Source organism: Carassius auratus, chromosome 50, assembly GCF_003368295.1.
Source record: "Carassius auratus strain Wakin chromosome 50, ASM336829v1, whole genome shotgun sequence".
Taxonomy (NCBI): domain Eukaryota; kingdom Metazoa; phylum Chordata; class Actinopteri; order Cypriniformes; family Cyprinidae; genus Carassius; species Carassius auratus.
Genome location: NC_039292.1, coordinates 4,172,399 through 4,198,980, shown reverse-complemented (window position 1 = coordinate 4,198,980; position 26,582 = coordinate 4,172,399). Strand labels below are relative to the sequence as shown.

The following is a 26,582-nucleotide window of genomic DNA, read 5'->3' as shown; positions in this document are numbered from 1 at the left end:
TAATCGTTTGAACGCACTACTAAAAATATAATCTTAGTCTAATCTAACCATTGACTTTTCGTCAATTTCAGTTGTTCTTAAAATAGGATAATTATTATTACAGTTAGGACTGCACAATTTGTCTAAAATGTCTGTGATTATATATAAATATAAGAATAAAATAATAATTATGTAAATAAATAAGTAAATAAATATTACTTGTTACTGTTATTATTATTAAATACAATTATTAAAATTACTTAATAAAAATGAAATATTACTATTGCAGTATTTCACTACAAAATATTCAATAATCATTTTATTTTACATTACAACTGTAAAATTTCAATATTAATGTTTATGTTTGTCTTATTTTTTCAGTTTCAAAACATTAAAACATCAAACTTTTATTTTGACAGGAAGCTGCAGGGAGGCCTTAAAGCTTCTGTTTTGTTGTTAATCACTTTTTATCACAAATTTGGGAAGATGTTTGGTGCTGAGACAAGTTTGTGTGGAGCAGCATTTACTGCTTGTGTATTTACAGCATTTACGGAGAGCATATATTTATTAATTAAATCGCACATTATTGTTATATAACTGCAACCTTAATTAATACCCCAAAATACAACTCATAGCTTGTTTTCAAGTGTATAGATACATTATTTAGCCCATATTTCCTTTTAACAATACTTCCCTAAAGAAGATTTAAGTCCTGGCTAACATTTGTCATTCTGTCTCCAAAAGTAAATCTAGGTCACATACGTCTGTCTATAATACATCAGGATGTTTTTAGCAGGCCTAGGAATGTAGAGCCACTGACTCTTATCGATCAAGCAAGTTTTTAATGTTTCGATTTGGTCTGAGATAACAGGAAGTTCAGAGCATTGCCGTAGGACATTAAAGGAACCTCTCCACCCCCAGACTGGCTCATGGCCCTTTTGGAGGTTATGGAAGTCATTGATTTAATAAAAAAGGAGATGCTGCTCTCTGGAGAAGCACTTGATGCTTTTAAGCAGCAGAGAATCTGATTCTGCATTTTTTAGCCTGAAAGTTAATCAATATCTGCATTTAGATTTATCACTCAAGAGTCCAGAACTAACAGACGTTTGGGTCAAACAGAGAGAAAGTTTTTATTTTATTATCAGATGAAACTTTAAAGTTCTCTCTCTCTTATAGGTCTGTTTACAAAATTTTAAACTAAAAAAATTAAACTTTTAATGCGTTCTGGCTATTCATTTACTTGACAAAAACCTTTTGGGGGCCTGAAAATGCAAATAAAAAACCTTGTTGCTCCAAACCTGTATGAATTTCTTTTTTTAATTATTTCTTTTATTCTTCAAAATATAAATTTTTGTGTGTTTAACAGAAGAAAGAAACTCATGTAAATTATGATTTTTGCCACCCTTTTTGCACAAATTAATGCATGATCGCTAATCAAAACACTGACTGTAGCTCTAAATTTATCATTTATTTACAAGGCCATTTTTAATTACAAAGACAAAAATACAATCAAATACAATTTACTGTGTTTAGAAGTATAAAGACATTATTAAGCCCTTTATGGCTTATATTGATTGTTTTCCAGGTGGGTTCTTATAGGCTATTGAAAAACAAACATAAATCACTTATCAAAATTAACTCTGTAACAGCCCATAAAGTAGATTATGTCATATTATAGCATTTTATTGATGTTGTACTATATATTATTTTCTTTTTGTGGAACCACTACCTTTTTTTTCTCCTCTAAAAGAGTCCCTGGGTTGCATATTAGCAATTTGTTTTAGGGCAAAAAATATAACATATTGTTTCATATTCTAGTACTAATAGTACTATTAGTCATTGTATATCTGGACCCTTATCGTGCCACTCTGTGATCAGATTATTTAAGGTGTCAGTGTATTTATTGATTAACATTCACAATGATATTTTATTTAGAGTGTGTCGACTAACCGTATTTACAGTGTTCAAGGAATAAATCTGATTGGATCGTGACCACACTGACCGTAAAGAGCTCTCTGGACAGATGTTTGTTGTGTCGAGATCATTCTGGTCACGGCTGATGCTGCAATATTGCATGATCTGCTTGTAAATCACACGGACACTGAAAGATTAAACACGATGGTGTGTGTGTGTGTGTGCCATTATACAATAAATGTGGAAGTGTGAGTGAGACCCTTGGCTGTTTTCGTCTAAAGGTAAAGGACAGGAGGCTGATGGAACGGTTGCAGGTTTATTTCCAGGTGTGGATGGCCCTGATCTGTTCCAGGAGTCTGGGATCCAATAGTTTAACCTCTGATTGCTCCTCCACGCAGCAGTAAGTGTAAGAGTGAGAGGAATATGGGAGCCGCTGCAAAGGTTGTATGTTCAATTCCAGGATTTATTGACCTGGAAACTGAATTTAAATGACTCCGAATGAATTGCTGCTGCTGATAGTGTGGTTTATTTACACATCCATCTGTGATGTCTCAGCCTCTGATTCTCTAAAGGAATTATGCAAATCAAACAAATAGTTGTTGAACTCCGTGTATACAGCACTTTCAGGCAGCACTTCCACAAAAAGCAATTTTTATTTATTTATCAAGGAACCATTTATTTAAATTATGAATTTAAAATAGGAATGAACCTATATAGCTTTTCTGCAAAAGGCTCAATACTGATTTTGATTTAGGTTTAAATAACCACTAACCTATTTGGAAACTACTTTAAATTATTGTTTTATTATATATATATATTTACAGTATTTTTGAAATAAGTTTCTTATGTTTACAAAGGAGGCTTTTGTTTTTATAAACAATACGGTAATATGAAATATTAATGAAATGTAAAAAAACTGTTGTCTATTTAAATATATTAAAATATATAATATATATTAAAATGTAATTTATTTATTAAGCTGAATTTACAGCATCACTTCTCCAGTCTTCAACGTCACATTATCTGTCAGAAATCTGATTTGCTGCTCAAGAAACTTTTCCTAATATTATCAATGTTGAAATCAGCTGTGCTGTTTAATATTTTTGTGGAAACCATTATACAATTTTTGGAGGATCCTTTGATGAATAAAAAGAACAGTAGTAATGTGAAATATAATTATATTGTTACAATAGAAATGTCTTTTTTTACTGTTATTGATCCTTGTTAAATGAAAATATGAATTTCATAAAATAATAATAAAATCTCTAAAGTATAATAGTTCTTTGTGGAACTACAAAAGAACTAAAAGCCTTTTTGGTTTTAATAAGAACCTCTATTTTTAACAGTAAAGGTAATGTAATAATATGCAAAACATTTGAGTTTCAAGCTGTTTTGATGAAATTAAGACTTTTTCCTCTTTCTTTCTGTAACTGTGGTAATTAAGACCTCTTTGAAGACTGAAGATTTATACAGTATTTCATTTTGCAGCGAAAGTAGCTGACAACTCTTTTATAGATGAAGATGTGAACAGAACGCTTTATATATTTTTATACAGCTACACTGTAAAAAAAAAGGAAATTACATTTTATCCAGCATATAGATACTAAGAAATGTGTATTTACTTTGAAGCCACATAAAACACATGTTAGTATAGTATTTCCCTGAATGTTGTCCCAACCTGCCAAACAAAGTCTGAACAAGCAATTTCATATACTGTAGCAGGATATCACCGATTTGTTAAAGCAATAGTTCACACAAAAATGAACATTACTTGAAAATGTACTCACCCTCAGGCCACTCAGGATGTAGATGTGCTTCTATCTTCATCAGATGTGCAGAAATGTAACATTACTCCAGACGCTCAGCAATGCATCCTCTGCAGTGAATGGGTGCCGTCAGAATGAGAGTCCAAACAGCTGATAAAAGCATCACAATAATCCATAAGTAATTAACACGACTCCAGTCCATCAATTAATGTCTGGTAAAGTGAAAAGGTGCATGTTTGTAAGAATCAAATCCCTCATTAATGCATTTGAACTTTTATGGATAAAATCGTTACCTGACTTAATCAGCAAAAATGAGTTTTGTTGGTATTTATTAGGTTGATTTGTTTGATTTTAAATGTTACCATTTATCTTTTTTTTTCAGGTTTGGGAAGGCATCTGGTTAGTTTCCCCAAACCTGATACACACACACACACACACACTCTCACATACCAATGTGCTATTTGAGGAACAGAGCTATCATTCTGGCAGGCTACGCACCCACAGTTTAATTGGAAAACATGGCTCATCATTTAAACGAGACATTCGAATGGTTTCGTCCGAATGCCAATAAATCACCTTAACTGTCCCATTTTCAGCTCTATCCATTTTTAAAATGTGTCACATCTGCACAGGTCTCTGCGTTCTTGGCCCCTTCAGCGATATGAAGATCCCATCACACAAAATCCATTAACCCTGAACACGCTCGGCTTTGAGCTGACAGAAGAATATCAGGAGTGATTGTGAGGAACGACAGAGCAGAGCAGGTGGAAAAAAAGAACACCTTGAAGGGTACAAGTTTCTGAAATGATTCAGTTGAATCCAATCACAAAAAAGGAAGAGTACTCACACACACACACACACACACACACACAAATATATTCCTTTGCCTATAAAATTCTAAGTAGCTTTTCTCATCACGAGACATTAACTGATGGACTGGGGTGGAGTGGATTACTTGTGGATTATTGTGATGTTTTTATCAGCTGTTCGGACTCTCATTCTGACGGCACCCATTCACTGAAGAGGATCCAGTAGTGAACAAGTGACGTAATACTACATTTCCTTATAAAACAAAATACATTCTTTTTAGATACACTGAAACATACACAAATCACTCGAAACATTTACAATCCTTACCAACTCTTTTAAGCATACAGAAATGTAGCTGCTTCTAATCTCTTCCTTGCTGCAAAGGAAAGACAATTATTGACTCTTGATACTTGAGGCCAAGTTTCTTTTGGGCCTCATATTTATTACTTCACAAGGTGTAGTAAATATGAGGCCCAAAAGAAAGAGAATCCTCAATTAAAAATCCCTAGATACTACATCAATCTCCAAACCTTGAAGAGTAGTAATTGAGCATGAGTTTGAAAGATAGACTTTCTTTTTGTAAACATCATAAATTTAGATTATTAAATCACTCGATGTGTGCTGAACTGCATCAAATTCAGACTGAAGATGACTCAGAGCTTGATCCAGTGTTGATGCAGAGGAGTAAATCACCATATCATCAGCGTATAAATGAAAACTTGAATGTGAGAGATTATTCCCAATATTATTGAAGCTTGAAGCAAAAATCGAATAATCAGTAGCATGAGGAGAGGAGATTTAAAACAGGAGCACTGAAAATCATATCAACACACACAATGCGTCCTAAATAATATTCAGCTGGAAATGTGAATATCAAAAGACGATATATATATACACACAGTACAGACCAAAAGTTTGGACACACCTTCTCATTCAAAGAGTTTTCTTTATTTTCATGACTATGGAAATTGTAGAGTCAAGGAAAATAAATCACTTATATTTCCATAAACAGCTGTATTAGGCTACATCACCTAAGACATTTAAGAGATGACAGAACATATTTTTTTTAAATAAATGTCTGTATATGCATTAGTTTGATGTTGATGCAATAAAACTGAAGGTTCGTTACAGTTTTAAGTGCACAAGAGGAACTGACTGAACACAGCATATGTGAACAACTATTTGAACTTGACACACGTTCTTGTGTCTTCCTCCTGGGACGGAGGTTTTGAGCACATTAGCTTCTGCAAGCAGTCTGAATGTGATGTGCTTTAAACACCGCTTGTTGCTATGATTGAATACAGGATGCCTTTCAGATTTACAGACCTGCACCTTTCAACCCACAGCTCAACATTCGAGATAAACTCTGGATCAGCGCTGAACTGATCAGCTTCTTTTAGGCCAAATGTTCTGGGACTGTTATCTGAGAGGCTTGTGTTTCTGTGCCACGGCTCAGGACTGCTGCCCTCTAAAGGCTACAACAATACTTTGTGCTCCACAGCTGCGGTTCAGATCAGTCCAGTGAGAGTGTCTGAGGACATCACGAGGAACAGCTGAGCTCAGGTTCCTTAAAAAAAGAACTAGAACAACTCGAGCCTTAAATAAAACAGCTGATTTTAAGAGATGCCTCTCAGATGTGTGTGTTTCTGCTGAAACACAATGAATGACCAACTGGCCTTAAAGTGACCCTAAAACATTCCATGTTTAATACAAGTGAAGCTCAACGTTGATTACCAAGAAACAGTTGTGACCACCCCTCGTTTTATGTAAAAAAAGGTTATCGTGTTCACTAAAATTTTTTGGCATTATATTAATTTTAGAGAAAATTATGCATTTGCATATGAGACAAAACATATATACACAAACATATCTATAGTATACTATCTATAATGGGGGCATGTTTGTGGAACATTTAAATGTAGAAATGACATTCATTATTTAATAAAAGTATTTAAATATATATTTTTTATATTTTTCTGTTACAATGTGTGTATTATTTGAGCTTTGAAGTTATTTTGAAGTAATATATATATATATATATATATATATATATATATATATATATATATACTATATTATCTAAATATACTATATATTTTATGAATGGCGTAAATTTTAGGAGCATTGAAATGTAGAAATATGGAGTACATTATTTTATACAAATATTTACATGGATTCTGCTGTTAAAATGTTTGTATTATTTGAGCCTTTAAGTAAATAATTGTTTTCATTATTTCATTGCACTTGACAAAAAACCCTGTTATTTATTTTTTATAATGGAGTGGGGGCAATTTTTGGAGCATTTAAATGCAGAAATCTAATTTATGTTTTTATGAAAGCATTTAAAAATAAGTCATCTGTTAAACTCAATTAAAATGTGAATGTGAAATATTATAGATACATCTAAATATACTTTCTGGAAAAAAGTGAATGCAGCCAATTTTTGGAGCATTTAAACAAAATTTTTTTTTAAAAGTGTTTACATTAATTATTTTGTTAAAATGTGTGTATTATTTGAGCTTTTTTAATAAATAATTTTATACATTATTTCATTGCATTTGATATACAGTATATATATATATACCGCATTGATCTTTGAATTACATATTTTATCTCAGGAATGAAGTTCATAATTTTATAAATGCATTTACATTAAATCTTCTTTTAAGATGTGTCTATTATTTGAGTTTAAATTTGTTCTCACCAAGTTTACATTCATGACATTTGTCTTTGGCATCACATGGTAACAAAGTTGGGATCGGAAATAATGTCACACAGAAAAGGTTACTATATGTTTTTTCATGCTAAAACGATATCAACATGCATAATATTTACATCTTGTGACAATACTCAACCCATTTATACTACTCAAACTGAGTATTTTAATGTTTAATTACTGGCTTCCATTCACTTCCATTATAAGCAACTTACTGGAACCCAGATTTCTGCTTTTCCTGCACATAAGGAAGGACAAATGGAAAGTATTTTTTTTGTAATCAACATTATGCAACAAATTCAGTCAATTTAACTTAAACCCAGAATAAGATCTGAAAGGTTGAAGGTTGAAATGCCTCAAGGGGCAATGAACTTCACCAATTGGTGGCCAATCACTATTGTTCCATTGCGAAAGACAATAAACCCTGGGGTATTCGTATGATAAGTTTGGAGACACAAATGTCCACTAATGGTGTAATAACTAAGCCAAACATATCCTCCAGCATCTAGGCTCCCCATGACAGTTTTTTTTTGTCCTGTTTTGCGAGCGCCTGCACATGTAACAGCAGTGCTCTCGCTCTGTCTGAGTGAACAAATACTCATTTAATGTAATGAGCATCTGAAGAACAGTCTGAAGCACACCCCAGAGAGCAGAAAACACATCTGAGCACTAGTATTACTCCAACGCTCAGAGACACTGAAGCACTTGAAAAAAACAACAGGACAATCTAAATTTGAATCAGGCTTATTACAGCAGAGCAGTTGAACTGATGTTCAGCTTCTGAAGCCCAAACACACTTAACAAATACTCCCAGATCCTCCTCTGTGAAGGGATTCGACACACAATGGAACTGAACAACAGGACTGTGCAAAACTCACAATTTCTTTCAATTCATACAATTTTCAATTTATTTGATGTGAATAAGCCATGCCTCACATGAAGCTGAATTGCAATTTTTTTATAAGATGAAAAGAAATGTAATGAATTTCACTTCAAACTAGATAAAAAAGTTTGTCAAGACAAACTTTAAGTTGGCTTGAGAAAGCCTGACCAGAAAGTTTGAAAAAGTTTGAAAAAGTTTGAAAAGTTAAAAAAGTTTAAGAAGTCTAAACAGTTTTTAAGTTTGACGGTTTCAGTCTGAAATAGTAAAAAATATAAATGAGTTGAAAAGTTTAAAGTTTGAAGGCAATACAGTCTGTCAGAGATTGATAGATCGTTGCTATGTGGTTGCTAAGGGTACTGGGGGGTTGCTAAGGTGTTGCTATGCAGTTGCTAGGGTACCCGGGATGGTTGCTAGGGTGTGTTGCAATGCAGTTGCTAGGGTACCTGGTATGGTTGCTAGGGAGTTGCTTTGGGGTTTCTAGGGTACCCCGGAGTGGTTGCTAGCATGTTGCAGTTACTAGGCAATTTAGAGTGGTTGCTAAGGTGTTGACGTGCGGTTGCTAGGGTACCCAGGATGGTTGCTAGGGTGTTGCTATGTGGTTGCTAGGGTTCCCAGAGTGGTTTCCAAGGTGTTGAATTAAAGTAGCAGTTGATAATTTAATCTCAGAAGAATAATAATAATAAGTGTAAATACAATATCAGTAAGTGGGCTTTTTCAAGTCAGCTTAATAAATACAATAATAACACAGAGGCATGTTTTAAGTAAAAAAAATAAAATAAAAAATAATAATTCACATCATCAATTCATGTGATTTTGTGTGACTAATTATTCCCTAAAATGTGGAATAGATAATGATAATTTTTGACATACAGTACTGCAAAATGTTGAGAATATATAATAATTTTGAGAATGTAATATAATATAACTTAATATAATATGATACATGTTATAAGGATCTTATAAATGTGTATATTTATTATTTCATTGCATTTTAACAGAGAATACATGTAAATATAGCATTTTCCGTAAAAAGGCACACCAGGGCAAAATTGCATGACTGAATAACTGAATGAATGGATGAATGAAAAATTAAAATTAAAAACAGAAAGGTTGCATCAATGATAATAATAAATTATAAAATAAGACTGACATAAAGAATGTGAACAATAATATAATATAATATAATATAATATAATATAATATAATATAATATAATATAATATAATATAATATAATATAATATAATATAATATAATATAATATAATATAATAACTATTAGGTAAGTTATAGATAAATAAATATATTCATATGCAAAATAATTATAATAGTACAAAACAGTACAAAATGTACTTCAAGGCACAAGCAAATATACATTTCCTTTATTTTTGATATAATTATAAATATTTCAATTTCACATTTAAATGAGATTATGAATTGAGTGATAAATAATATGCTATGTGTTCAAAAAAGTCATAAAATATTCTCCATGGCATAATTGTCATTGGCATTAGCAAAAAATGTAGCAACTCAACAGAAAAATGAACGGCAGATAACGGCTAAATAATGCTAACATAATGCTTAAGATGGATAATGGGAATTAAATAAAGTCAGTGTTTTTGGCAAAAATTAGATATAGGCTAATGTATGCTAAATATGCTTTAACTTAATTTTATGCTCCATGCATTTTTGTTCTGACTGGACACTTTCTCAGTTTTTCGGCCCATGTTGAGCAATTCAAGTCACTTCTGAGGTTTGATGACAGTTAGGCTGCTGCCCTTAAGTTAGTAAACACATGAAATCATCATGGTTTACTAATAAAAAGCATACAGACAATCGCACAAATGAAAACAAGGACAAAATTAGCACTGAACTCTGTGTTACTGAAAACACAAATAAATGGACTGTAGTTCTTCTGTAAAGTGACTCTAGAGCATCAATGAATGCAATGGCAATGTAAGTGAAAGTTATGCAAATCTCCTGCGCTGAATTATGGATATTCTGATTACACGTTGAACAGAAGCTCTGCTGGCGTCTCCTGTTGAGGTAAAACTGTATTAAGTGCATGTATAATCTCTGTATCCATGTCAATTCGGCTCCAAATCCTGAATAACAGGTCTGTACAGGAGCATTAGGTATAAGAACGTAATGCACTGCGTCTCAGAAGCGAACCTTCTGCTAGCCAGAAAGCATTTAGGGTTTAGGCCACATTAATCCAAAGCTACACATACAGATGAAGCATGCAGAAACATTTAAACTGAACCTAATGTATTCTGACAACAGCCTCGCCAAAATAATGCTACAGTGTGTAAACAAAAAAGTGCATTAATGCTGAAAACATGGATGCTGCCATCGCAGAGTGAGTCCACCGCAGGCCACAGCGGTGATCCTGAGGGATTCGGGGTAGTATGATATCTCATATTTACTCCTAAAATATTCTGCTTTATCTGAGGGAACAGTCACCGGCCCGGCGGCGGCGCAGAAAGACAAGAGTTTGTGCTAAGATTTGGGACTCTGATGCACTTGAGAAGCGTACAGGCTTTATCTCAGCGTGTGTCACTGAGTATATCCCGCGCATCAGTGGATCTGATGAATGACAGATATATAGAAAACATTCTTATGAAGCTTTCTAGGCCACTTCAGGCGAATCTGGCCCAAAAGAGAATAAGAACTAGAGCTCTGTTCCAAAACCTAGTGAGCTGCCTAGATAGGCAGCATTTTAAAGGGCACTACAGACAGATGTTATGCGTATATCTTTTCTCTTTAATTCTCTCTCTATAGCTAGATAGATAAAGACATATAGCTATAATTATATGAAAAAAACTACATTATGTGATTTCATGTTTTGTGTGAAGTAAACAAATACAAATAACAAACTTTTGAAAATTACAAAATACATTTTCATATATGTGTACAAAATGTAGGTGCTTTATTTCATTCTTTCTTATTTCTAATCTTTTATATATTGCATATAGGGCTACATGCAAAATACTTATTAAACTTAAATATATTTTCTTGACCCATGAAGTACATTTTGTACTATACTATCTATGACATATATGAAAAAGTAACTAATTAAAAAAAAAAATTATGTGTGCATGTATAGATAGAGCAAGTATAGATGTGTTTAAAGATAGATAGACATGGAAATTAAACCCAATAGGGTATGTGTTTTTAAAATTATGTTTAGAAGCTGCATGATGGTTTTGATGCTTCCTTAAAAGTCAACTGTCTATGTAGGTAGTAAAGAGGAAAGGCAGCTCACTAGCTTTGAGAACATAGCTAGTTTAATAAAAGATTGTAGAGCACTTCAGGAATCTTTCTACTGTCCAAAAAAGTCTCTTGACGCTCTTCCCACACGACTGGAACATAAGCTAATGAATATTGATTATTTCTACACAAAATGATGGGATAAGAGATGGATTTCCCGAAGGTGTATGCGTTTAGAGCAAAAGCTGTGCATCTGTTGTGAAACGGCGTAAACTCCATCGCTCTGACCGTCAGCCGCTGGCCCGAAGCCCGCAGTGCGGAAAAAAAGATGCGAAGCGGCCAGCAAATATTGCCAAACGATAAACAGCATGAAACTAATGTGATTTCAAATGCCACGTTTGTCCCTTACAGCTGAACTGATCCGTGAAAATGCTTTCTGTCACGGCACGAAGACAATTTGACAGAATTGATAGAGCACTTTACGAGGATAATCATAATCTGCTTCCTGTTTTTGAAAGGCAGTCCATGATGTATTTTACACTACTTAGATGACAGCAGATAACAAGTATGAGATTTTATAACATAATCTCCTGTCTAATCATAAACAGAGTGCATATACAATGAGCTTAAAACATTACTAAAGAAAAAGTTCACAAAAAAATGAAACATTAATATTGCTTCAAATGTGTTTGGTGAGGAAAAAACATGTCCAGGTTAGCAGGATTCCTCAGAGAGCAGGCGTCCACTCTGAATCTGATCATTTCAGAGGGCAAACACTTCAGAAACGATACTGTTGACCTTGAATTCACTCACTGCCATTTAAAACAAGGACATGACTTTGACCAACAGGAATCAGACGACTAAAATAAAGCAGGTGAAGCCTGTTACCTCTCCGCAGGGTTTGTCAAACCGCGTGATGTTCAGTGTTTTGTGAGAACGGCAGATGTTCATCATCTGCATGGCGTTGTGAGCTCTTTCTCAGACAGCAGTAGCTCTCACTGTTTAATACTGACATCTGGACTATGAGCACATTTGATCTGCTATATAGAGAGAGCGAGAGAGAGAGAGAGAGAGAGAGAGAGAGAGAGAGAGAGAGAGAGAGAGAGCAATGTATATCTTTAGCAATGTGTTCTGTGAAATTCAGATGATCATCAATCACAACTCCAATGTTCCTGGCTGTCCTGGAAGGTGTATGATTTAAATAGATAATATATAAAGCTTTACGCAGATATTATAAATCTCTCTTTTGTAATTAAATGAAAATGTCTCCTTTAATACAGCTGTTAAAATGGCTGCTTGATGTTAGCTTTTCAATTCTCAGGAGGGTTTCTTTCTCTTCCTGTGTGTTAATCTCAGATTACTTCATATAAAAGAGACATTCATTAGCAGCAGGTCGGATCAGAGAAAAATGAAGCCTCTTTAGAGCTCAACTAGAGAATGGAAACGGATCAGTAAAAAAGTGCAGTGCGAATACGTCTCGTGTCTCATAGCGATCTGACAGAACTATTAGAATCATGGCAAAGCACTTTCAGCTGAATGAGAACAGAAATATTGCTATCAAGAAAAATTTAGAGTTATTAAACTCTTTAAAACATGTCTCAAAAGTACTTAAGGAGCTGAATTGCCTTGAGCTAATGTTCCAGAAAAAGACTAGAACGTTCCTCAAACTGCTTGCTGGATGGTTGCAGTTTGACCTGAGGATTATAGTTGGCTTTAAAGGTGATAAATTCGTAATTTTTTAATATTAAAACTACTCCGCTGGTTTAATATGCACACTGCAGATTTAATTGCACTCTGTCCTGCTCTCCTCCATCAGATCTGGCCTCTTTACACCCGTTCATTTATCTTCTAGTCACACATTAACATAATATTAACATAATTAACATGTGTGTGTCACTGACCAGAGGGCTGTTAAACAGTGTTCACACATCTCCTCTAGCATGTTTGACATTTTAAAGTGCTGAGCGTGTAGCTAACAGCGCAGGTATACAGCTACATGAGGTCAGTAATTATGCAACATGCTAGCCTCAGGTACAGGAACTTTGGAGATCATTAATATATTAAAATTGCACACATAATACACTCCACAACACCCAAATGATTAAAAAAGTGAATTAAAAGATGAAATTCAGTGCGATTACCCTTTCAAGTACATTTAAGATGACAAAAATAGCAGCTAATGTTAGCAGTAGCATGCTAATATGCTACTTGTACTATTTCTGCAGTATGAACTATGGATACAACATTTTTTTGTATGCTTTGCACAGATGACTTACTATATTTTACAGAATGTGTAGCATACGGCAGAGCATGGAGTACTGTATCCCACAATGCAATGCAACTTCCTATTAGAATGTTAGAAGTAATATGAGCCATACATTTTATTTATTTTGCTGAGAGCTTGAAGTTAAAGCATTCTGATGAACAATGGATTAAAAACACTAAATAATTTGTATGATAATGCCAATTTTGAGGTCATGTGACAACAGTTTAGAATATGACCATTTTAAGTGTTTCTGTTGCATGTTCGGATACTAATTTCTAAATGTAGGCCATATACAATATATACCACCCTATATGCAATAACACGTATGGTTATATTTAACATATTATATATATTTTTTGACTTAAAAAGAACATGTTTGGTCATTGCAATTACATTTTATGTATACAGTCGTCTCTCTGTATTTACATATATTTATACAAACACTGGATGGTTGGATCTGCATGTCTAAAAAAATCTATTTAGAGTAAGTGAGGATTTGATTCTGAGTCTTCTTTGTATTGACAGGTGGTGGGTTTTAAAATTCCTCGCTGCTACTGTCTGTGATATTAAAAATCTGCGAGAATATGCAGGTGAGAATATTTTAGTGACAGAACGACTGCATGCGTTTCTAATTTAGCTGAGACTTTTGAAGCAAACCTAACCTGCAGGAAATATCATTCCTGTCAAGGGGCCATCTTTAAATCATGTTCATATGCATATGGCGATAAAATAAAAGCTTTTGCGATTTTAAAGTGCTCTATTCCTGTGTCTATTGAAGGGAAAAGAGCACCCTTCAAATGGATAATTACACCTTAATCTTCGGTTCTACAGTGAAATCGTGAAACACGGCTGTCAGAGGAAATCGGGAGTGAAAACAACATTGAGAGAGCGAATCTAAGATGTCTCTGTTTGTATGCATCAGTCAGCATCCAATAAACCCAAAACAGTTATTTTCTATTCATTAGATAAATTAGTCGGAGTGCCTCATTCTGAGTTTCCGGATGATTCTGCATCTCTATAGAAAACCATCATTTTCTCTGTGTGTCTCTTTTTCCGCATTCAGTAAGTGATTACAGCATTATTTTCAGTACTATGAGGAGGTGAATACATTTTTATTCTCTCAAGTCCCTATAAAGTGACCTTGAAAAGTTGTACAGAATGCATAATATTATTTCAGTGGCACCTGGTTTTCTGTGCGCTCCCTAATATGATCCTGCAGGCTTCCAGTCATCTTACCAGCTCCTTGTCCTTACCCTGAGCTGATCAACCTAAACCAGTTAGGATCAGATAATGACCACTATGCTAATAGGCACTGGATGAGTGTTAATGAGAGCTTCACAACTGGTCATAGTGAAAATCTAATCGATGCATTTGCGATAAAAATATGATTTTACATTTTTACAATAAGCGCCCAATGACTTTCAGGCATTTTGTCGCTACAATACACGACATGTTGGAACCCTTTTATTCAGGGAACGAAATCAAAATAACATTACAACTTTCAGAAGGTCCTGCATTATCATAATTGACTCCGACGGGGACACAAGAAACCCATTCTGCAAAAAACGACACCGTTTTCTTACCTGCTGGTTAAAATTATTTCACATTAACTGCGCAACCGCCAAAGATTCGCCTGCAGAGCAAAATAAACAAGGCACATTTTTGGTAAAAAATCTCCATAGATTGTTTAATACAACATACCATATTTTCAACATTTCAACATCAATAAAATTGTGTTAATAAAAAAGAAAAGAAAAAGAAAACAAAATGCATATTACTTTTATTGCACAGAACAACTGAAACATTTTTTCATACTAGATTTTTTCACCTTTTTAGGTTTGCGTTTTTTCTTTAGTATAAAAGAATATAATGGACCACATCAATGCACATTATCATTCTGGGCTGAATGTCAGAGGGGGCAGAGGTCATATAAAGATTTATTCGACGTAATAGGATGAGAACAGCAGGTAGACCACAGAGGCAGAGGATCAGAGAAAGATTCAGGTGTGCATGTGTCAGATTAACTCTAAAGTGGATCAGTAAGGGTTAAACCATCTGTGCAGCTTCTCCATCTGCAGCCTCAGTCAGCAGCATAAACCACTTAGCAAGGCGAAACCCATCTACACCCGAGCAAAAATCCTGTGCATAAACACAGCTCATTGTTCTTCCAAGGAAATCACCTGCCCTGCTTGGCCTAGATTAGAAGCACACTTAAAACATAGCTGGACTGTGCAGCGAATTCATTGAACTGTTGCATTTCAGCACAAAAACCTGCTTCATATTTACTAACCAGTCAATTTATAACCGGTCTCTATCTAGCACCGTGCAACTGTGCTCTACTTTCGGCATAAACATGCCTACTTTCAATTTACTCCCGTTTCTTTATTCACAAACAGTGTCTAACGTTGTGCTTTTACCGCCTGTGGAAACAGATGCGGAACAACATTAACCAGGAGTGCTCATTCTAAATGAATTCCCCTCTTGCATTTATATATCTGTCATTGTAACAAACCAGCACCGTTTCAGTTCCTAGATGTACTGGCTAACTTTAAAGCTGTGTCTTTGGGTACCAATGCTTCATATAATGTAAAGAAAGAATGATTTGAGAACATAAGACAGGTCTAAGAGTAAGTCCATTAGACAGGCACGAGGCCGTAAGACAGGTGTAAGACCCATGAGACATATCTGAGAGCATGAGACAGGTGTGAGACCCAGCGACGGCAGCAGGTGAAGGTGATCGAGTGCTGTCAAGCATATTAACACTCTCACCTTTTGATGAAATGATTGATTCTGTTAGGAATTTGCTCGCTTTCGCACATACACACTCTGAGACAGAGCTGTACATTCTTGGTGTACGTAGCTTCTCAGGAGAATAAAACTTGGAATGGGTTTGTTATATAAAAATGTGATCCTGCAGTGCCATTAAATGGGTTTAAACCTGACCAGGCACTACAGAAATGCTCACCTCAGGCTACAGCGATCTACATAAAAGTAAAGCAAAACACACAACAAAAGTTACATAATTACTGCTGCTTTGACTTGCCTAGCCATTAATCCAACATTAAACAACCTGTACTTGTTTATCCGGATGCTCGAGTCGTAAAATTCCCTCGGCTTATCCAACAAATGCATTAAAATAAGGATCCGCTAGCAAAATGAGAACCAAACTGAGTCCAGATACAAAGAAAGAAATGTGCTTGTGAAAGTTGCGCTATACAAATATTTCTCTGTGGCAGATCTATTATGTTCCACATTCTGTTGTTAGACACAACACAGAAGATGAATTTGAGCAAATTCAGCTGTTAGGTTTGTTAAATGTGCTTTTCACCCCTGATTTATCTATTATTCGGTCATAAAACTATTCATTTAAGTAGAAAACAAGAAAACAATGGGTTAAACAGACAAACAAACAAAAAGCCGGTAGAAGGATGCTCTGCCTTTGCATTCTGGAGGTCGGCAAAACATCTTGAGGTTTAGTTTTTCCTTTTTTTCCATGTTTTTTTTTGCCCATAAAAATCCACAGGAACTGAAGTGTTTTAAAACAAAATCCTCTCTCAAAGATATTGGTCCCCGTAGGCTGAGTTTAAGCGGCCATCACAGAGGAGTGCGCACGAGGACATTTTCCCCCTCTCATGTTCAATATTGAACAAAAGCACCGACCCCTGTGCAGCACATCCATCTTTAGAAAGGGGGTAAAACACCCCTCCTCTATGGGGAGCTAGTCAGAGCCAGAGGTTGTACAGGCAGGGAATCTCTTTTTTTGTCTTTGAGTCTTTTTTTGAAAGGGTCTTTTGAGCTCCCTGGTTGGATTATATCATTTTCATGTTAAATTTCCGAGGGCCATCATTGCCGCTGCTGCTCATCCCAGCATCCGATTTGCGCGGGACGTACTCTATCTCAATGTTGTGTTTGCTGTTGCCTTTGCCTCTGCTCCAAAGAAAGAGCAGAACAAGGCAGAACAGAACCACACCCAAAAAAGAGATGAAGCCCATGGTGGTGGCAATGATTAGCGTCTTTATATCAAAAGGGAACGGGACTGTTGCTCTTGTTCCATTGGCTCCGTTGTCATTGGGTTGGTTGGAGATAAACGCCAAGGTTTTGTTGGGTTGGTTGGGCCAGTCTGGAGAGTAACTGTGGACATGTAGGTGAGCCAAAGCGGTATCGTTTCCACCTGCATTGCTAGCAATGCACACATACGTCCCATTGTCCTGAATCTGAGCGTAGCGCACCTCCAAGGTGCCATCCGGGAAAACAGTGAGCCGTCCTATCGTTCTTGTAGTGATAAATTGTTTTTGTGGAGAAAGCCACATGATGACAGGTGTCGGGTCTCCATCTGCTTGGCAGATGAAGTGGACGGTGGTGCCTTCATCAACGAACTTCTGCTGTGGTTTCCGGTCTCGGATCCTGGACTTGCGACACGTGAAGTAATTAGGCTGTAGCACATCAGGAAAGTCCTTGAACTCTTTTCCCTGAACAAACTCGGGTGAGGAGCAAGTTGGCTGCTGTCGGTTAAAGTTGAGCCTCCAGCGGCGTCGGAAAACCCAAAGCAGACGGCAGTCACAAGCCAGTGGGTTATCGTACAGTGCGAGGGTCTCCAGGTTCCCCACCGAATGGAACACAGACTCCTCCAGGGTGGTAAGGGAGTTGCTGGACACATTGAGGATTTTCAGGTAGTTCAGACCTCTAAAGGAATAGGGTTCAATCATCATCAGTCGACCGCCTACCAGATGCAACTCCTGCAGTCTGAGCAGGTCATGGAGCCGGTTGCCCTCAATCATCTGAATGGGATTGTAGGACATGTTAAGGAAACGAAGATAAACCAGGTGCCTCAAGGCCAAATATGGAATAGATGTCAAGTTTGCATTAGTGATCGTTAGGGAGGTAAGATTCAATCCGTATAAGCAGTTAGTGGTCATGGTATCCAGGTAGGGCCAGTTGGCGATCTCCAGCACTTTGAGACGGTAGAGCCGCTTGAAGCTGTAGTCTCTGATACTGTTGATGTTGAGGTTTCGTAAGCGCAGCGTGACCAAGCTGTGCAGGTGCGTGAAGGCCTCTGTCGGGACAGAGGTCAAGTTGCACCTTTCTAGTGTTAGCTGCTCCAGGCTGCTGAGGCCGTGAAATGCCCTGTGGGATATGAAGACAAGGTCATTGTCCCCAACCTCCAGAGAGCGCAGGTTGTAGAGGTCCTGGAACATGTAGTCCAGCAGAATTACGATCTTATTTTCACTGATGTCCAGCGTTGTTAGGTTACTGAGGCCTGTGAACACTCCCAGCTGGATGAGCTTCAGCTTGTTGCTGCGCAGTCCCAGAGTCTGTAGACTGTAGAGGTTGTTAAAAGCCCCAGGCTCGATGGTTGAGATGGTGTTTTCATTGAGCTCCAGCTCTTCCAGCTGTGGGAAGGCAGAGAACTCATCCGGATTGATGGTTTTGATTCGATTCTTGCTGAGGTCCAAGAGTCGTGTTTCTAATGGGATTCCCTCTGGAACGGACATCAGCTTCTTGCGATGGCACAAGACTGAACGCTCCTGAACATTGCACTCACAACGAGATGGGCAGCCCGTGGCAGAGCCAGACAGCACTGTGCCCAGCATTAAGATTAGAATGGGCTGCCAGCATGCCACCAGGAAGCTGTGCCCACTCACTTCCCCTGCTACCATCCTACCGGTTACCTGCACAGACAGAGAAAGAGAGCGTTGAATTAAAAAATATGAAATCCAAGGAATCCAAATCAATAAACAATTATACCACACAGTATTGAACAAATTTTCTAGTGTGTCATTTTCTTTGGCAAGCAGGATATGGCTCTAAAACTTGAGTGAATTGTGTATTTGTTGAATAATATTAATTCAAAGAGTGGAGAGGGTAAAATAATATTTTACTGAGAGTTTGACTACTATAGCACAAATCATTTTCATTTCCAAGGTGTCAACTGTGTGTTTCATCACATTATAGGCTCATAAATCTATGAGCTAAGGACTGTTGGATTATTCAGAACTGTGAAAAGGAAGAGCCAATGGCGTGCACTTGCATAACTGTGCGAATCGGCACTTTTGGATTCTATCTTCTTTGTTTTGACCCCAACTAGTTCAGCTTCAAAGGTTTTTAACACACAGTAGCACTCGTGCTAACTGAGCTCAGGGACTTGACTTGGAATCCATTGCAAAGGTTACATCACCATCATAAGATATTTATGAATCCTTTAAACCTCTGGCGCACCTAACACAACTGAGCAGTGAGTTGAGAAGGCTGTTTCTGTGTCCCAACCAGCCTTTTCACTCTCAAATCCTAAGAGTGTTCACACTTCCTTGTCTGGGATCCATATGAAACGATGACATGGAGGCATGTGTGTGAATTTATCCACAATTTTCAAGGAGAAATCCACTTCACAGGAAATCAGCAGGTGCACACATTAAATAGCTAGCATATGCCATCTAAATATTGGATTAAGACCGATCTGAAACACTCTTGCTCTCTGATGAATTACTAAAAGACATGCTGACCATTGAAATCTGTACACAAAGATTCTAATGCATCCTGCATCAGCAAAAAAAAAAAAAAAAAAAAAAAAAAAACTACCGTTCATGCATAACTGCCCTTTTTGTGAGGTTTAACAACTTATCTTTGGTTTGGTTGAGTCTTCCATGCACTTAAACCAAGAAAAGAGTCTTTAAAATAACAGAAATACAACAACAGGATTAAAACAGACTTAATATACAATCTCTTTTCAATGTATATTTAAGTGGAAACCATTCCAAAACCTACTTAGCTACCTTGCCTACACAGACATCTTCTGAATAGAATCTTGTAAGGGACTTATTCTGAATGCTCTAAATGGGCAGCCACTCCACAAATTGAGTGCACTCACAGAGGTGGACTTACCAATTAGGCAATGGTAGATTACTTCCTTGGGCCCCCATAAGCCAAGGGCCCCCTAAAATACTTTTCATATATACAACATGCATTGCATGCATTAAGCATGAACACAAAGCAGCGGTTGCTGTTTACAGTGTTTATTACCATGACAAACGTCTGTGTGTCTGAATTGAATGTGCTTCTGGTGTATCCTGCTTGTTGCAAATTAAAATATCACACATCTGAAGCTGTAATTAAATATTGAGCAACAGTGCATATTAAATTATATGTTTATTGTTTTAATTGGCACTCATTTACGAGAAGGACCCAAGTAGAAGATGCATACGCACTACTTTTTTGGTTGATGTAATCCTTAGGTGTAAATGTATAATTTTCTTTTTCATTGTTTTTTTCAGTATCATTTAAATTTGTAGTTAAGATAACTATAAATAACTGTATTTTAAAGATTAGAATTAGACAGCCTTTGAAGAGTATGAGCCCAGGCAAATAGGCTTACACTGGTTACACATCAGTGGATTTCCTAGATAATATAGGCTATATATTTTTTTCTCACTAATTCAAATTTTTATATGAATGAATCTCTGAAGGGAACCGACTTCCTTAAAAGTTTTGATGGCATTTTCATTTTATCTGATGAAGTAGGCTTAATGAGCAGAGTGCTGCTTTGTTTACATTGGTTACACTATATTTCTGACGCTCCAATAATCCCATCTGCAGTTTTTGTTCAGACCAATGTAAAAATCTAATCACAAAACCCTGTTTTAAATTAATATAATGATTTTTACTTCTGACTCATCCTTTTTCTTTAAAAGAAAAAGTGACCCTAAACCACAAGTCTTGTGTCAATTTTTCGAAATTTAGATTTATACATAATCTGAAAGCTACATAAATAAGCTTTCCATTGATTTATGGTTTATTAGGATCGGACAATATTTGGTTGAGATACTATTTGGAAATTCGGAATCTGAGGTTGCAAAAAAATCTAAATACTCAGAAAATTGCCTTTGAAATTGTCCAAATAAATTCTTAGCAATGCATATTACTAATCAGAAATTAAGTTTTGATATGTTTAAGGTAAGAAATTTACAAAATACCTTCATGAAACGTGATCTTTACTTAATGATTTTTGGCATAAAAGAAAAATCTATAATTTTGACCCATACAAAACATACAAAACATTGCTAAAAATACACCCCAGCGACTGAAGACAAATGGTTTAAACTTTGAGGTTTATCATTTTATAATTTATTTAGTTTTCTATTTTATTAATTTATCTCAAATGTAAATCAATTACTTTTTCGTGGTATACAACATGAAAGACACATTATAGCATGTGCATGAAAAATGTTTGGACAAAACAACAATTTTTGGACACAACTAGGGGGTAGCATTGTGCAGCAGCAAGCTAGATAAATGTGTGTAAATTTATAGGGCCACATTCCTAAATTTCACCTGGGGCCCCTAATTTACTAAATCTGCCTCGCTCGACCGATAGTTTGATGTTAGCAAGTTGCTAAGTTAATAATGCTAATGAAGATTTTAAGCTATTTTATAATTACTTTTTGGAATCTCTTGACTGATTTACCATTTCTGGATTTTTTTTTTCACAGAGCTCCTTTTAGTGCATTCTGGGATTGCCTTATCTGTCAATGGTACATACATTGTTACCTTAGAATTCAGCTTAAAGGCATCTAAGAATGATTTTTAATAATTCATAACGGTTTTTGCATAGATAGCACATTTACAATGACTTAAAACACTGTCTAGGTAGGCAACTCACTTGGTTTTGGAACACATCTTGCATCTTCACTGAATCTCAGGTTTTACAATTTTTTTTTTTGGTTTGCTGTCACACTATTCTCTGCCAATCTGTCGTATCTCTGATTATGGTTTCATTTCCACTTACACAGCACTGGAATACTTCTGTTGAAAACATCAAAGCATGTTCATTTCCTGTTCATGTAGCACAACATCCCTGTCGTATGATCATAAAAAAGATCTACAACTTGCATTAGGAAGCCTGATGCCAGCAATGATTGCTTCTGCCCTGAAAGACTGATAAATAATATATCTTGTGATACTGATACAGAGACCCCCCACAAGCAAAGGACTTTTCAGTTCAAAGAACTAGTAAAGCTTTGTGAGCCTTAAAATGGTTCTTTAGGGAATCGCAAATCTTGAAGCACAATGGCCATTAAACAGAGTCATTGGTGTGCAGAAGAACGCCACCCACCCACACAAACACAAAATAATTGTGCATATCTCCAAGAATGAGCCTGTTACAGGAAGCTAAAAACAGAAAATATCTTGTTAGCATATTCCCAAGTGCAAATTAAAATATTCTCAAATTATTTTGCATATCCAATCAACTCACAAAATAATTCACAACTGTGTGGAGGATAGGGTAGGTGGATGCATTTTTTTTTAATGGGCTTGAAAATGTGTGCAAAAATATCTACATGTGTGCAAAAATATCTACATGTGTGCAAAAATATCTACATACATGCAGGTAGTCAACAATAATATTTCTAATTCTAAAAGAATATATAGAGGAAGTGATTCATTTCAGAAGAGGCCAATTTGGATTTTTGTTTGTAATTTGCCGATTTAATAATGAATAAACTGCAGTGATCTAACTGTGAGCCCCAGTTGTTCATCAGGGTCAATAATGAAGCCACTGAAGGGTTGAGTTTGGCTGGAAGCATTCAGCATGTGGCCCAGAGGCCCGTGTTAAGCACTGCTGAGGGGAGGCTGGGTTCTGTTCAAAGCAAATTAAACAGCCTACAGTGTGTGCTGCCAAAACCTGAGAACATATGGAAATAATCTTCACATGAATCTGACATGAGAGAACTATCACTGCTATCTGGTCATCAGGCTAGCAACAAGCTGAAACATTATTCGGCTAATGATCTATCTTTGGAAATCTTATCAAATAGCATTATGTATTATCTCACAGTGAAAAACAGAAAGGAAATGCATGATTGTTAAGCCCTCCTACTGAAACCTTTAATCCTGTGTAAAATAATAGAACAGTAGCAGATAAAGCAATGACGTAAGTACAATACATAAACTAATGCAACTAAGTAGTTTATGCAGTAATCTGGTGAAGTAATGCCTTGAGTTTGTGTGTAAAGTAATGCAGCAAACTGATATGTATAGTAAAAGAGAGGCAGAATTTAAAATGTGCAGTAAGGTAGTGTGGAATCTAAAGTAATGCAATGAGATAATGTGTATTTTAATGCAGCTATGTAGAATGAAGTGTAAAGCAGCAAACTAGCATGTAAAGTAACAGGTAACAAGTACTGTAAATTGAACTAATGCAGTTTGTTAATTTCTAATAACAGCATTAGTGTGTAAAGTAACAGTGGGATTATGTGTAAAGTAACAGCAAAGTTGTATGGAAAAGATGTAGCACATGAAATAATGCAGGAAGGTAGAGTGTACGTAAAATAAAATAGTGTAAAAAATAATGCAATGCAAGTAGCATTTATTAATATGAAGTGAGGCAGTGTGTATAGTAACAGTGTGGTGATGTGTAAAGTAACAGCAGATAATGCAGATATAACAATAATGCAGAATGGCAGTGGAAAGTAATGTGATGGCCAAGGATGTAAAGTACTGCGTTATGGTAAAGTGTAAAGTAATGCAGTTAGGTAGCATGTAAGTAACACGGTAAGCTAGTACGTCAAGTAATGCCAGAAGGTGATTTGTACAGCAATACGGTGAGGCAGTTCCTAATAAACATGTCAAGATCGCATCTTCTCTATTCTGATGTGATCGTATTTCCATCTGTTGCATCATTTACTATTATATATTTATGATACATCTAAATCTATCACAGTAAGACTGTGAATTACTGCAGTCTGAAGCAGGGCGTTGTTACCCAGCGGCAACAATCCCACTTAAAGAAGGCAGCTAAAGACCTGAGCAGCAGAATCCTCCTCACATCTGTCATTGCGATAGGAGCAGCACGCTAAGAGTCTAATCTAGTTCAGAATCAACCTGTTCGCTAATCCTTCACACACACACACACACACACACCCACACACCCACACACACACACACACACACACACACACACACACACACACACACACACACACACACACACACACACACACTAAAGGTGCAGTAATACACATATAGGTGGACTCATTTCACCTCAGCTTCATGTAGGTCAGTTCAGCACACAGACACCTCATAGGACAAACAAAGTTAAACACACACTTGGATAAGAATAACACCACTCCGGCTCATCCGTAAATCAATCTGATTAATTGACTTAATGAAGCTCTGCTGCTACTCTCTAGAAGACTTTGAGTTCTCCAAGTGACTTAAATCTCTTGAATCCGTTCACCAAAACACCAAGTACAGATTGTTTCCCAACTCATTAAATGAGAAAAATCTTTTTTTTTCTCCCCCATGGCGAAGAAAAACCACAAATGAGATCTCATTAATATCTCAACTTTTCCTAGAAAGTAATGAGTATACACGGAGAGCAAACTGAGATACTTACTGCCTCAATATTCTCCTGAGAAAAAAATCCAAGTATTATTACTAATGTCTCCTGAAGAGTTTCAGAAGAGATCTCATTAATGTTTCAAAGATTGCTTAGATTTGTCAAGACAACAAGCCTGTAAAAATCAGATGTCAAATGTCAATATGAACTGAGGTTTTCCATTAATCTAATAAATGACCTGAGCTTCCATCCATTATTTTTTTTTATAGTTTTGCACTACTCTGTGTGAATAAACATTTTATTAGTGTCTATTTTTATTTCTCCTTGACTCAACCAATGCATTAGTTTGGGCGGGGCTATCAATTAGTCAGACCAATGGTATACAAGGGGGGTGTTCAGGAAATGCATCCCATTATATGTACGATTCAATTTGGTGATGCTGCTGGCACAGAAATTGCTTAACCTACAAGATTATGGTACATTTAATAAGGACAAGTTTTTTTGTGCAGTTTTGAAATTTTTTGCATATAGACAAAAACATTGTTAAACTGTCGTTAAAGTCTCCATTTGCACAGATCCATGAAAATGACTAAAATCGCTGTATTATGTATGCCAAGCCAGTAGTTGGTAAAGACACAACTACACGCCTGTGCACATGCCTATAGACTGAACATACAATATGTTAGCGTTTGGCATCACTGTTTTCACAAATTCATGTTTTTTTTTGTTTACATTGAGACGATAATGGTATTATTTTCAACCTGATTTCAAAAGTTTGCATTTTCAGGCCCCCAAAACGCCCATGGTTGTGTAAATAAATGGCAAAACACATCAAATGTTCTCCTTTTTTAATTGAAAACGGTGTTGTGTAAACGCCCCCTAAGTCTCCCGAGGTATAAAAGAGCAAAATACGTGCAACAAAATGTTCCTCTGGGCCTTTAAAGTCAGCCTTTGAAGATAGAAACGACCAACAAACCAGTCACGTCTCTTTGCTACAACAGAACGCCTTCATTTCAATGACAAACAGGAATGAGATTGTATCGTTCACTTAAAACATTCCTGCATAGAATGCCTGGAACTAAGACACACACACTCATACTCCATTTCTCATGGTCCGTGGCTGAATCCGCTCATTTATTTGTTGCACTTGCTGCAGAATCAGCAGCGTGTGACTGAGTGTTCCCTCATTAGAGACCTTCTCCTTGCCTCTCCGCTATTATTGCGTCTGTAGAGTAACTCTGGTTCAGGGAGTGCAAACAGTACACTAGGTTCCTATTCAGAGCTTCAGATCTTCTGCTGACCTTCTAAATACATCTCCTCCAAGAAAAACCAGCTCCATGCTTCAGCCCTAGCAGCTCCTCAGAGCTCAAACCTCTCAGTTTTTCCGCTTTCTTCGCTCTGTCACTCTCTGTTTTCCTCTCTCTGAGGGGAGGGAGACACAGTGACCCTGAAGCTGCAGGAAAAGAAGCATCAACACAAGCCCACAATGGCAGCTGGAATCGGGAATAACAAGGTCCAACACAAAAGACGTCCTAGCGCTGAGGAATCAATCACACAGGGCAGGTTTTCTCGCTGGGTGTGAGACAAGGGTTTACCAGCAGGATGTACACCAAAGCATAAGCTAGACTGAAAAACCTAGCCTCACTGTCTATTGTCTAAGAAGGAAGCTAGCTTCTGCGGCAGCAACCTTACTGAAACGGAACCTTGT

At 36.4% G+C, this 26,582-nt stretch overlaps 2 protein-coding genes across 3 annotated transcripts in view; both read right to left on the bottom strand.

The window, feature by feature from the left end:
- Window positions 1-26,582, bottom strand: part of LOC113066682 (uncharacterized) — a 672,150-nt gene that overhangs the window by 157,465 nt on the left and 488,103 nt on the right. The window lies entirely within an intron of this gene.
- The window catches only part of LOC113066693 (leucine-rich repeat and immunoglobulin-like domain-containing nogo receptor-interacting protein 1), a 77,987-nt gene continuing 66,710 nt past the window's right edge, over window positions 15,306-26,582 (bottom strand). For both annotated transcript variants that reach the window (XM_026238659.1, XM_026238660.1), the window contains one exon: window positions 15,306-19,211. In XM_026238659.1, the coding sequence (XP_026094444.1) occupies window positions 17,352-19,199 (1,848 nt within the window). In that variant the 5' untranslated portion in view covers window positions 19,200-19,211 and the 3' untranslated portion in view covers window positions 15,306-17,351. The remainder of the gene's footprint in view (window positions 19,212-26,582) is intronic.